General features: G+C 36.7%; 1 protein-coding gene across 2 annotated transcripts; it reads right to left on the minus strand.

Moving 5' to 3' along the window:
* Positions 1–651: 651 nt before the first annotated feature.
* On the minus strand, positions 652–11,848 carry DCAF1 (DDB1-CUL4 associated factor 1). Of its 2 annotated transcripts, none has more exons than XM_012220890.4 (14): positions 11,408–11,848; positions 9,066–9,147; positions 8,840–8,956; positions 8,572–8,750; positions 7,672–8,473; positions 7,481–7,578; positions 6,980–7,388; positions 6,267–6,872; positions 6,008–6,190; positions 5,281–5,817; positions 4,879–4,989; positions 3,947–4,065; positions 2,237–3,833; positions 652–1,723 (listed from the first exon to the last, which is right to left on the minus strand). In XM_012220890.4, the coding sequence occupies exons 1-14, from the start codon at positions 11,659–11,661 to the stop codon at positions 1,007–1,009; spliced, it is 5,811 nt and encodes a 1,936-aa protein (XP_012076280.1). In that variant the 5' UTR covers positions 11,662–11,848; the 3' UTR covers positions 652–1,006. The 2 variants fall into 2 exon arrangements, with proteins under 2 accessions (XP_012076280.1, XP_012076279.1); XM_012220889.4 differs by having other exon boundaries at positions 6,980–7,394.
* Positions 11,849–14,170: the final 2,322 nt, after the last annotated feature.

Consider the following 14,170-nt stretch of genomic DNA (forward strand, 5'->3'; position numbering starts at 1 on the left):
TAAGAATCATTCATTTTTATACACGTCAATATAAAGTTTGAGATGATAGAATGAGGATAAAGCGGTCCTATTTTCCCATGCACAATTATTAATTCTCTAAATTAAAACTATTCGTTAATTGATTAAATTATTTTTTAAAAATTATAGAGATAATTATTATATTAAAAAAATATATTCTCAATATAATTTATATTTATAAAAAAAAATTTTGTGGATAAAAAGAGACAAATAATATTATCCACTTTACCTTGAATGGAGCAGTTAAAAGCTTAAGATGCTATAGACCAGCTAAATGTGCAACATGACATTTTATATGCAATAATTCAATAATAAAGATTATTTTTAAAATGTTTAAACTAATAAATATTTATTTATGAAATCAAAATCATCTGTCAATTTAGTAATAAAGATTGCTTTTAAAATGTTCAAACTACTACATATTTATAAAATATAAAATCAAAATAAAGGTAAAAAAATGATATGTTCATATATCATTTTCCTTTTATTTCATATTTAAAAAATGCCTATACAAGAAATCAATAGTTGTCCAATCCTATCCAGTATCCACGTTCAATATATTGAAGAATCAAAAACTAAATTGACCCAAATATTACATTCAATATTTTTAATCATTTTAAACAAACTCAAAAATTAAATCAATCCAAAATATTATATCTATAATCTCTTTAATTATCTTAAACAAATTTAGAAATTAAATTGTATGATTAAAGATCAAGTCCAAGATTCGAGTAAAATCGACCTTCCTCTCATCTCCCAAGGAATTCAATCAAATGTTCGTCCTATCTTTTTCACTTTGAGACATTTGCTAAATGATTAACAAAATATAGAAACCAGCTCAAAAAGTTTTAACTTCAAGTTACATGGAGCTCTCTCCATTCCAAAACCCAAAAAGGCTTTAAATAGCTGCTCTGGTGAAAAAGCTAAAATAATTACATCACCTGAACTCCTATTAGTAACGATATATGGAGATTTAGAAAATGAATATTTAATAGTTATAACCATTACCGACAAAATCATCCACCTCATCACTGCTGTAAGATTCAACCACCTGACTGTCATCATCCTCCTCGTCACCCTCAGTAACAATCTCCAGCAACCCAGCTCCTCCATCAAAGTCTACATCATCCATGATGAAGTCCCCATCCTCCTCTTCATCATCAAGCTCGCTCACACTATCATCATCATCATCATCATCATCATTGCTCATATCATCAGCATCACTCTCACCGTCCCCATCTAGGTCTGGACCAAGCATAGGATCCATGTCGCCATCATCTTCATCTTCATCATCATCATCATCTTCACTTTCTGCGTCATCAGGATCAGAGTCATCATCAGTTGGCCTCCGTCGACCAATCTCATAAATCCTAGCAGATGAATACATCTCTTCTTGGTCATCCATTGTAACCAACCCAACAAAAGAATCAGTTGCCTCTGTAGCAAAATCAAGGACACAACGATCTACTGGTATAGTTGCAATTTCTGAGTAATTGATAGCATCTACAGTACGGAAAGCAGAAAATAAGGGGTGCTTTGCACGTCGGGTGTGAACAGCTGACATTACATCATCAAGATTTCTTCTCAAGATTGCGTAAATGACATCACCACGTCCATTGAACGTTACTGCTGTCTGGTCCAAGGAAGGTACACTCCGAAGGAGCCTAAATTTCCGAAGATCCCAAACCTCAGAGTTAATTATAACCTGCAACGAACACAACTCTTTAACAAAAGATGGCAATCAAAAGTTTAAAGAAAGAAATTACAAGTTTCTAGCTAAATGGACGGATAACCTGTAAGACAGGTGCAGAATTGCAGTTATTATTTGAAAATATAGACCAAGTAAAGAGCACCAAAGAAATTTTAAGCACAAAAACCCACAACTAAAATATGCAAGCAATAGCTCCCAAAACATTTATTCAATGAGTGTTTTGAGTTGTATTTATCATAATTATGCCCTTCAGACAATCAACAGAATCCGTGAGGCCATGTCAGAACTCATTTAAAAATTTCTCATCATGAGCCAATATTACATGTGAACTAAACTGTAATTTATTTTCACTTCAGAATTTCTCCAGCTTTGTTATTATCTCTTATATTCTTCAAACTATGAGTAGAGGAGATTTAGCTAAGAATTAATTTTAAAAAAAAAAAGGATTTTCTGCCAACCAACGTTAGTATGATTGATTTAACAAAACAGTAACAAAATCTTGCATACCTCATTCCCAGCAGGATGAAAGCCCCCACCTCCATAATCCGTAAATTGATCAAAACGGTGAACAGGACCAGACTGCCGCCTATCCCACAAGATCCCGTTCCAGAGCAACATTGCATCTGAAGGACTAAAATGTATAAGTGAATACACATGTCCCCGACCTGTAGAACTTGAACTTGTATCTGACAGCGTTGATTCCACCTGACAGGTTTGAACATCATAAATGAGAATTTCTCGTCGAACTGGCTCACTTTTTAACGTGGCAAATATACTCCCAGAATGACTAAACCTTGCAGCCTTGCACCCTTCAAGTGAATGCATAGGCCCACCTGAGATCAAAGAGGCATCCCACAGACGTACATCTTGGGAACTTGAAGAGAGCAACAGTTGTGCTTGACTAGAAACATGTGACTGGATGAGTGTCAAGGGAGACTGGTGGCTGGTGCAGCTTTCCAGCACACTGTTGCTGTTGGAGTCGAAAATTTTAAGCTCTCCAGTATGACTGCCAACTGCAATATGAGAGGAATCCCCAAGAAAAGTTATGCATGTCAAAAGGGCATCAGCATCATCCCTACAAGTTCTCAACAGCCTGAATCTGCTATATACAAATTGGCGATCCCGGCGATTTCCATGAACCCCGCCATATATATTTCTGAACTCCCGTGTACCAAGCCTAGCTGTTACATTTGATGGGGCATCAAGGCTCCTTTTCGGTTCAGGACAAACATGTGGGTGTAAGAGAGAGAGAGGTGGAAGAGTGGTAATTGGAGCTGGGCACTGGCGATGCTGGTGCTTCAAGTACTGAACGACAAGAGAATCAAGACTTAACCGCTCTGAGTTGCTGGACTGCTGATCGTTTAGAAGCCCAAGTTGGGTTGGGTTACCATATTGATTGTCATCTACATAATCTACCAAACTGCTTGGTACTGATCTACCGTGTGGCTCCCTCAAATTAGAACTAGGTGTAGAAATGCCAACAGCGTCATTGAACAAACTGCTCTTGCGCATGGCATTAGGTGTCAAGCAAACTGGAGAGCGAAGTCCATGATCACTAGTGTTTACTCGCTTGCCAGATGAAGCACAGCCAACATCTTTCAGATCTGATACTTTCCTTTTCATTGGAAGTATAATTGGAGTTTTACACAAAGTTTCTGCATCGGGAATGCTTCTTGGCAAGGCTTCTGGAAGCACTTCCAATGAATTTCCAGAAGTAGCAGATTGTTTTGAACCACCTGGAGCCTTTTTGATTGATGGATGATTGGAGTCATGCAATTGAGACTGATTTCTTGACTGTAAACTAAAAGTTGGTGAGAACACAAGTGGTTTCTTCTTTGAAGACAAAGCTGAGTCACACTTCAAGCTTGAATCCTCATCATGTGCACTTGCTTTTGATTTGTTGCAGAGGAATCCAGAAGGGGCTCGACCAGAGGGCCACTGAAGCTGTACTGAAGGAGTTTCTTGTGTGGAGACTTGGTGCGTAAGGGAAGATGCACCAGCCAGTGGTGGCAAAGGCGTCAATTGGGCCTCTTTCAGCAGTGTAGCAGCAGATGAAGCCAAACCAGAAGCCTGAAGGTGTTCATGGATGAGGAGCAGCAGTTCCCTGAGGTTTTCCATGTCCACAAATACAATAATTGATAGATATAAAACCAGAATCAGAAGCGAGTGATTATATAATGGTCTGGGTGCAACACTTTTTAAGTATTTACTAAATACCTAGAATGATAAGAGATGGGTGTTGCAGCAGCAATTGCTGCTCTCTCTATGCGTCTCAGAGTAGGGGTAGCAGCATCAGTAGCAGCCAATGTGCTGGCACGCCCTGAATTCGTTACAATCTGCAAAATGTATAAACAGTGAATACAGAGGTCAGACATTGACATATTACATGTCAAGGGGGGAAAATAAAAGAGCTCAAAGTAACTGATCCCTAAGTTTTCCATGCAGCCAAAAGACAACATCCAACACTTAAAAGATACAGTTGATGCACAAAACTGCTGCTGCCAGTTATCCTCACAATAACCATTCAGAATAATAAATATCCATTTACCTTATAGCTTATGATAAAACAACCAGAGGCACATAGCATGCAAAGGCCATGCAGTGAACCAGGTGAGATTTGCGTATGGCAAAATAAATAGATTGTGTAAGATCAAGAGAAAGTTTGCACACTGGAGACCAGGGCCAATAAAATGAAGGAGCTGGCCAGGACTTACAGGTTGGAGAGACCAGAACTTATGACAAAGGACAGCATAAACAAAATGTATTCATAGAACAATTGCTACAAAGGAAATGATTCAGAAATTACATTCTAAGCACTGTAGGAAGTAAAATTGATCACAGCAATTAGTTCATTGCCGCTTGGGCAAGTTCTGCTTTCCACCTGCCTTGGTCAGTTCAAATGCCACATATTGAACTAGATGGGAATTGTGTAGGGCAAAAATAGATAATTGTGTAGATACCAAGAGATAGGGTGTACACTGGAGATCAGGCCCAGTAAAATGAAGGGGCTGGCCTGGGCTTACAGGTCAGGCAGAACAGAGGTTTTAACTAAGGATATGCATAAATGAAATGTACGTATAGAACAATCGCTGCAAAGGAAGTGATTCAAATATTATATTCTAAACATGGTAGGAAGGAAAAATGATTACCGCTATTAGTTCAATTGCCACCTGGGCAAGTTCTGCTTGCCACCTGCCTTGATCAGTTCCAGGTGCCTGGCTACCCGCATCTCGAATCAGCTCTGACAACTTTTTCCCAACCTAAACACCAAAATAAACTTAGTAGAGGAATAACAGATCATTTTAGATGTTCAACAATCTCAGACAATGTTTATTGTCCAAACAAACACCGACATGTACACCAAAAGAACAAGCCATTCTTCAAGTGGAACATGACAAGATGATTAATCCTGCCTATATTCAAGAAAAAATAATGATTAACCCACTCGTCCCAAGAAAAATAAAATGCAGCCATATAATATATACTAACAAAAAATGTTTAAACGTACAAAAATATGCAAGTTGTGCTTATACATGCATCAGAGTCTTTACCTGAAGTTTGGTCAATATATGTGCAATTGCACCATCTCTAGCTAAACCCAGCAGTACTCGGCATGCAAGAGCACGAATGCAGTCAAGAGCAGCAGGAGGTGAGTATATGCGTGGTTGAAGAAGGTGGAGAAGAACCTTTATACCATTGTTGGCCCGTACAGCCTCCCTTGCTTGGCGATATCCTTGTTCCATTTGTGCAGCAAGGCCAGCACAACCTGCTCCAGTACCTAAAAATATTCTTCGATCCCCAACCAATCCTGAAGTTGCAGTAGGAACAGGTGTTTGTGAATTGCTACTGGTTGACCGAGCAGCAGAAGCTGCTACCATGCTTCGATCACCAGCACTGGACTCTCCATTCCGTTCCCTTAGGTCACTCAGGCTACGTTCTGTATTTCTATCCCTAGGCTCCATAACAGAAGCATTTGCAAGTTGACCTGAAACAGTCTGCTGGCCTTGAGCAGGAACAGGGGGTTTGTTGCTGATTGAAGGGGGTGGGCAAACAAGATTAATTAATACATTCAATGCTGGCTGTATGATCTGCAAATGTAAAAAATAAAAAAAAAAATAAAAATAAAAAGTTCATTAGAATGCAAAGAGTTAGTCATAAAACAGTAAGATACCTCATAACAATTTGCTTCCAAAACCCGAGGAAATATTTTCAGTAATCATGATGAGAACAATAATGGGATGGTAATAATAGGCAAATATTACAGCAAAAGTGTTTTACCTCAGGGTCCACATAATTACTAGAAATATTGGCAGCATCCAAAATGACAGCTATACCGACACGATTATTGCTTAATGTGGCATTTACAATCATCTTGCGGCTGTCATTAACCAATGTAACAATGTGTAGAACACCCAAGGCATACTGAAGCAAGTCATGCAAATAGCGCTCAACAGGTGGGGCCTACAGACATCAGCAAATTAGATATAATTGCACACAATGCAAGCAAGAAACTAATGAGAGAGGTGAATAGCCTAACCTGACACAACTCCAACATGGTAATGTGCCCATTAAAACCTAAAAACTTGTCAACTGCAGGAAATCGAGTCTTCACAAATGCAGAACCTAGCTTTCTATCCTTCTGCAACTGCAATAGGACTGCATCAATGGCCTCATTACTAAGGTCAAGTGGCTTGTATGCAGCTCTTATACTTGAAATGTTTCGAGCAGCACTTCGATTATTTTTATTGGGACGAATTGAATCCAAGAGCAGAAGAAGATGTGCTCTGAAATATTGACGCAGAGCAACACAGGTGTGATAAGCTATCTGCTTCTCTGATGATGTCAGCACTTCTGCTGGTGAACGGTCATTCCGCAAAGCTGCTGAACTTGACAGGTTTAGTGCACCTGAATTAATTCCAGATCTTACTGAGGCAGCATCGTTTAAAAGGCCAAGTAACTTCTGCAAACCATCCTGAGCATCAAAAGCATCAATAACAGCTCGGAAGACAAAGGCAGCACCAAAAAATAAGGCTGCATTTTTCCGGGCTTGATGATCCTGAGGACACTCAAGAAGTTGAATAGCTAATTCAACCACTTGATAGACAATATCTGAAGGAAGGGCACATACCCGTTCCATTATCCCCTGTTACAATATTCAGAAAGTGAGATATTGCCGGATATACTGGATAAAACTCAATAACTAACAAAGAGAAGCAATCTTCTAATAAAAAAGGAAACGCAGGTCATTACCTGAAGAGAACCTATAGTAAATAAGCAAGAGGATAGACCAAAGAAGGTTTGCTCTGTCCTAGGTACAGCAAGCAATTTCTGCATGCCACTTCGATCCACAAATAATGCAGCAAATTTCCGATGAGCAGCCAAAGCACAAATGAGCTTCATCACATCAGGCAAGAGTGTTGCCCCCCTATCTTTAGAACTGTGCTGTAATAATGCAAGACACACATCAACTCCCTTTTCATTCAAGACAGGCCCAAGCACCTCTACATATTCCCCTAACATCTCAAGACACTGAATGCAATATTTTTCTCTAATCTGTGCAAGTGATTCAGAATCAGGGACAAAATACTCTTCAGCATCCTCGGTCAATTCAGTTTCTGTACCACCAAGAGGCACTGATCCATCATTGATGCTATTGCTCCTGTCACTAGCCCACAATCAATATCAGTGATTGCACTAATTAAACATGGATACCTTAAAAAAATGCAAATACATTAATATGAAGCAACCAACCGAGAAACTTCAATTGCATTAGCAGCATCAACAACAGTAGATGCAGCTCTGGATGCAGCTAAAACTGCAGCTTCTTCGTTGTTGGAAGATTTAAATTCCTGAATTAATAAGTTGAACATAATCTTTATGAAAAATAAAGTTCAGCTAATATTAAAATAAATAAAAGATGGAAAAAAAACAACGTTGGATACCTCTAAGGCTGCGCTCTTGACAACTTCAGCAGCAGCATCACCAGCTGCTTTGATTGCTTCCGCTGGTGCATTTGCAGCTCTAGCTTCAGCCTCAGCAGCTCTAACAGCTTTCTTCACCATATCAGAAATGTCTTTAGTTCCAATTCTGCATTCCTGAAAGCAATCATCAGTGTCCTCTCTTTCTACAGGTAAACCATCAGGATTTATATTTCCAGAGCACTTTCTTGTGTCTTGTCCTCTTCTCAAATCTAAATTTTTAACCAAATTCCTATCTCTGGAACTCCGTCCCTGTCCTGTTCGACTACCAGATCCTGGAGATGTCAAAAGCTGTTCATTCTCAAAACCAGCTTCATTACCTCTTCCCTTCACTCTAGGCTTTGCCCATCCACGGGACTGCCTGCGTCTTGATGAGTCCTCTCTCCCACTCTCATCATGATCTCCCAATTTTAATCTTCCATCACGTGGGTCTCGACCATGACATCTGTCCCCACCATCATCGCCAATCACATCATCCCCTTCAGCAAATCTATCATGTGGTTCTCCACCAATTGGATCATCCATACTCCTCTCATCTGTTATCTTCAAATTATCTACATGAGTTGCTTCCATAACCTGCCGCACCCTACATCGACCTTCGTCCCTTCCTCTAACACAGGTAGCAGCAGAAACATTCTTACTTTCCATCAAATACAAAGCATCTTTCTGGTTCGTACTCATCTCCCCAAGGACACGCATTCGAAGAAAGCGCATAAGCTTTGCTGACAATCCAGATGTCAATACATCCTCAACTACTTGACCGCCACTGAGCTCAGTTAGGGGAATGAATCAGTTCCAACATCAAACAACATATACATGTGAATAAAGTTAGAAGTAAAATGAATTTTATCATTAAAAGCATACCCTGCCAAACATACTGCAAGTAATCCAATCGAATAGGTTTTCAACATTTCAGTATCCGAGGCCTCTTTTTTCCCCATATCGTGTTTGCATTGGCGATCTTCGCCAGACAATCTAGTAGTCTCATCCATCACCCAGCTTTTTATGTTTTCCATTACAGTTTCTTCAAAAACATGTGGATACTATAACCAGTTTACACATCAGAAGCCAACTAATGACTGATAAGTTTAATGGTAAGAATTAAATTAAACTTAAGAAGGGGGGGACATACAATCCAAGTTAGTGAACAGCTCATCAGAAGCCTTGAAGCAGCTGCCTGAATGGAGATTGAATATCTAGTTTCAGAAAGAAACTTTGAAGATACCAATTCAAAAAATTCATCATTCTCCTGTGAAGGAAGTGAGAAAAACATTTAAGATGATCGATAAAAGAATAGGCAAGGCAGGAACATAATAATTTAGAAATAAAGCCCAGAAAAAGAAAGCCAAGTTTAGTACCCGCACTAAGTTCCCAAGCCGTCCAATGTTATGAGAAGCACGGCTATTACTAAAAGATGAATAGCCATTCTCTTTCATATATCTGTCCATAATTTACATTTATGAGTTCAAAACTTCTGAAAGCCAACTACTATGAAAGGAAATAAGAGAAAGGAGTATATAGCAACCATCAGTCTATCAAAAACTAGCAGAAGAATCGTATGCAAGAATAAGGTTAGAGATACAATTTAACCCAGCTTTTACATCAACTCCAGTCCATCTTCAGACCAAAAGTCACAGCATGACATTAATTAAGACTAAAACATTTTGAAAAACCCATCAGATCAACACATTTGGCTTCATAAAAAATGTATCATAAAATTTCTTTCCAGTCACATTTCAATAGTGACGGTTTCCATATTGCATGCTTCCAGTCATTCATTTCAGTGGACAACATGCTGGAGAGAGGATTCACTTTAGCCAATAAATGCCCCATTTGGCGTTCACGGGTTGGGGAAGAAAGTCAAGAGGAATACCAATTGTATTCTTATTCAATGGACATTGATGGACCTCAGTTTTGTTTAATGTCTAGGTATTTGGTCTTTCCATTTTTCTGTCATGAAGGCACTTGAAGTTAGTATATCAAGAGTGAAAATTCCAATGCTGGGCTCCTAAACCCTTCATTCCAACCCAAGCTACATAACTCAGATTGCTTCTTCTAGAAGCAAAATATTGTCAAATAGTGTTGTAGCAATGCCATTCCACATATGATTAAGTCAGACGCCTGTACTAACACATTCTAACATTATTCCACTGATTACCAAACAGACAGAAACACAAAAATTACAATCGATCACAGATATGGATAAAGTCATGAGGTGTCCGTCACAGCCAGCCATATAAATTTTCACTAACCACATTATTCATCATAGAAAAACTCTAGAAAAACCCTCGAGATAAAAGAACCTACATAATTTGCCATAAAATGTTCTCTACTATCGGCAAGCAAGCATCATTTGCCATAATCTCCTACCACATACAAATTCAACTTACATCGAGATCTGCAAAACATGGTAATCTGTAACAAAATCCACTCTGAAGCCATTTTCCACTTCAGACAAATTATCTCCTACCACATTTGAAGATTCATAGATGAACAGCAAATAATAACCATTCTATGTCATCTTGCACAGCCATCCTTTGCTTCTTGTCAAGATCTTTAAATGGAAGCTACATACTAAGGTTCATCTCAGAACATAAAATTTTCAACCTAGAACCTAGAGCCAAAGTTTGGATATGCTAAAAAATATAAGAATAGATAGTCAAGAAATAAGTGCATGCAGAAATCAAATAATGAAACAAAAAAGAATTTGTTGCATCCACAAGACAGCAAAGGAGGTAACCAACAAGGATGAGCTAAGGAAGAATCAATATAGATGGTTATATGTATAAATTAATCCATGTGGAAAAGATAATGACAAGATCCAAATTGTAGGGATGAAGGGAAGAGTTTGAACAAAAATCAAGAAATTGATGTGGTGAAAGTGATATAGCATAAAAACATCCTAAAAAGATAAGGCTATAAATATTACTTGATTGAGAAAATGGTAAATATAGCCAATTACAACTAGCATATCATACAAACTTATATCAGCTAAGTAGCCAGTGGACTCCAAATCAACATCACCTTTATCGTGCCTGAATGTCATATAACATTGGCCACATGGTAAGTGAAGGCAATGCTATTGTCACATCTTAACAAAGGAAGAGGATTGTTGTAGCAAAAGACCAGGTAGCATGGATTAACACTACTTTGAATTGTATTTCCATTTCAAACAACTCTCCTAAAAGATAAGCAACCTTCAGATATTGAAGGTCCAAAAAAGCTCCTCGCACCAATCCCACAATAAATGTTCTAAATCAATCTATTGCTAAGGTGATCCAGAATTACTATACCCTAAGTTGAAACTTGAAACCATGCTAGTTAATGTGATGTTGACGCGTATGAGAGTTTCAATGAATTACAACAATAAAAGAACGTATTTGTATTTGCAATATGGCAGAAACACCTCTGACTAATTCAGTGATATAGTTTTACCATAAGAAGACAAATCAATAGTCATAATTCGCACTTGAGCTTGCGTACTTCGAGCCGTTTAGTGTTCTGTTCTTTTTACTCATTAATTAGGAGAAGGCAGTACTTGGGAGGAAGGAAAATAAAAAATAAAAAGAGCGTACGTATTTGATATAAAAAATAAAAGATTGCGAGCTGAAATTGATATGAAATTCTTATAGTCTATACCAACTCATCGCAGCTAAAAATATAAAATGAAATAAACTGATGCTAGGGAGAGAGCTCATACAAGGACTCCTGAGTTTCCAGAAGAGAGGATATGGCATGAAGCACGCGAGGGTTAGGGTTATCAGGATTTGAAGTGATCTTATCCATCAATTTCTGTGCCTTCTCCAACAATTCTTCTTCATCTTTAGTTCCGTCTTCTTCCCCTAGTAGCCCCTGCTGCGATTGCGATTGGGATGGCGATTGACTGTTGCCCGTCAGAGCACTATCAATGCCACCTTCACCTTGCCTATTTGACTCGTCCATGGTGTCGTCCATTTACTGTCAAGGTATATATACGGGCAGAAAGATGGAATGGAATATACAATTATATAATCTATCAATCCGATTCGATTGGGTGTTAAGCCTAAATAATCAAATGAAAAATGATCTAAGGTGTTCAGAGCTGCGGTTCACGGTAACTGGAAAAGAAAAAGAGAAACCTCGTATTCGAGCGCTTGGCTTTATAATTGAGAAATACAGACATGCGCAAATGGAGCAGGGCAGAAAGTTCCCGATGGATCCGACCCGCTCCTGCTAACCCTAAACTAACCATCTCGCTCCTTACACGTTAGCCCAGCTCTCCACGCCACGTTGCTGTTTTATTTTTTCTTTTGGAAAAATTATTAATTTTATCTTGTATTTTCTAAAAGTTATTAGTTTGTCCTTTCATTTTCTGTTATACACCTTTACCCTTCGATATCAAATCGATCCGATGGCTATACGCCCAGAATCTAGTTAAACTTCAATTTTATAAATGTGTTTAATAGTAAAGAATTGGAGTAGTGTTTTTTCAAAAATTTTTCAAAAAAAATTAAAAACAGAATTTTATATAAATCTGTCGGTTTTCTATTTAAAAAATTAAAAAATATTTTTTAAATTTTTTAAAATTTAGCTAAAATTTAAAAACTAATTTTAAATTATTGTTCACAATGAAAAATGTATTTTCTAATTGTCACATTGTCATGGTTAAAATTGTAATATATATAAATAATTTATCTATAAAATATTTCATTGAGCAAATAAAAAATATTTAATTAACATAAATAAATTATATAATATTTTAATATATAATTGATTTTATTATTATAAATATATTATATTCTTTATTTTAAAAAAATTATAAAATGATAAAAATTGATATTATTATTATAAATAATCAATAATACAAATCTAAAATTTTTAAATTTATTTTATAATATTTATTCTTTTAATTATGAAAGTTATGAATAATATTTGTGAAGTTTTTAAATTAAAATATAATTTTTTTATTATGATCAAATGAGCATATTTTCAATTTTTTATTTTTTAATTTTATATTTTTAAGAAAACTATTTTTTGTAAGTAAATACTAATCAGTAAAAAAGAAACAACTCTTCATATCTTAAAAAAAAAATTTCTGATTATCAAATTATTTTTCTCTGTCTATAATATAGACTTGTATCTTTAAATTATTTTGTTTGCATTACAAAGTAATTTTCGCTAAGTGTAAGCATTTGAATCGGTAAATTTCGGTGATTGGTTAAAAGTTCGGTTAAAAGTTAACTTAATTAAATTAATCAAGTTAATTGTGTCTCAAATCTACAACGTTTTAATAAAATTAAAATATATTATTTTAATTAACTAGTTATTAATAATTTTTTTAATTTTTATTTTAGTTAAAATTGGTTAATCACAGTTTTAGTTAAATTTGATTAGGTAATTAAGTTTTCATTTTCTTTAATTTCGACATGGTTAATGATCAAAAATTAATTCAGCCAAAATGATTTGATTTAGTTTGGTTAAAAAATTAATTCGATTAAGTAAAAAAAAATCAATTAATTTACTTTGGTTAAAAATATTAATCAAATTGGTCGAATTTGACTGAATACACACCTCTAATTTTTCTTGTTGATATGGATTCTTTTAGTTAAAAGTTGTTTTAAAAATAATATGCGAGAAAAAAGAAAAGGTAAAATTATTTATAGTACTTGTTCTTTAATTACCTAAAATCTATATATATGTACGCGCTCGCACATACCATAGGTAGCAATTATTCTTTGCTCATGAGGTGCAACTCATAATGCAGGCCCCACTTAGCTTGCATCAGTTCCCAAATTCTTGGAGTTGGGCGTTTGAGACAAACGGAGTACACTGAGTCTCCAGTGGTTACAATGTTTTATACGAGGCTCGAAATATTAGTGCTGCAGGTCCATTCTTTTTGTGGAACACGGTTTGGCAGCTAAAAGTCCCAGGTAAAATAAAGAATTTTATATGGCGTTTACAATCAAATTATTTATCGGTTCTCGATTCTTTATTTAAGAAATTTGTAGACGTTTCAATAAGTTGTCTTATTTATATGCAAGTAATTGAAAATTCATTGCATGCCATTTAGCCGTGTCCTTTTGCCTAGGAAGTTTGGACTATTTCTAGTATTGGCTGGTCGTATGAGTTTGATTCTCTGACGGATTGGCTAGCGGTGGCGATTCAGCGTTACTTTTCTGATGACCTGTGTTTGTTATTTTTTAGGCATGGGAGATTTGGTTGCATCGTAATAACGTGGTTTGGTCTAATAAACGGGCTACATATAGTCAAGTTGTTAGGAGGGTGGTGGTTGGGTTATAGGAATGGCGACGTGTTCAAGATAGTAGCAGCAGAGCAAGTGTTGCTCGTGATTCTTCTCAAGCTAAGTGGTGTCGACCTGATGCTGATTTTGTGAAGTGAATGTGGACGCTGCTTGTGATTCAATCACAAAGCGAGCTGGTGTTGGTTGGATTCTGAGAGATAGTAGTGGTCGGTGTTTGAAAGG

This window comes from Jatropha curcas, chromosome 8, assembly GCF_041381405.1.
Source record: "Jatropha curcas cultivar XTBG-Jc1 chromosome 8, XTBG_Jcur_1.0, whole genome shotgun sequence".
Classification (NCBI taxonomy): domain Eukaryota; kingdom Viridiplantae; phylum Streptophyta; class Magnoliopsida; order Malpighiales; family Euphorbiaceae; genus Jatropha; species Jatropha curcas.

Excerpts from the sequence above, each read along its gene's own strand:
- DCAF1 (XM_012220889.4), bottom strand. The coding sequence starts at position 11,661 with ATGGACGACACCATGGACGAGTCAAATAGGCAAGGTGAAGGTGGCATT. Across the intron at positions 7,579-7,671 it reads TCAAGAGCGCAGCCTTAGAG|GAATTTAAATCTTCCAACAA; the intron begins GTATCCAACGTT and ends TTATTAATTCAG. Across the intron at positions 4,066-4,878 it reads TGGCAATTGAACTAATAGCG|ATTGTAACGAATTCAGGGCG; the intron begins GTAATCATTTTT and ends TACATTTTGCAG.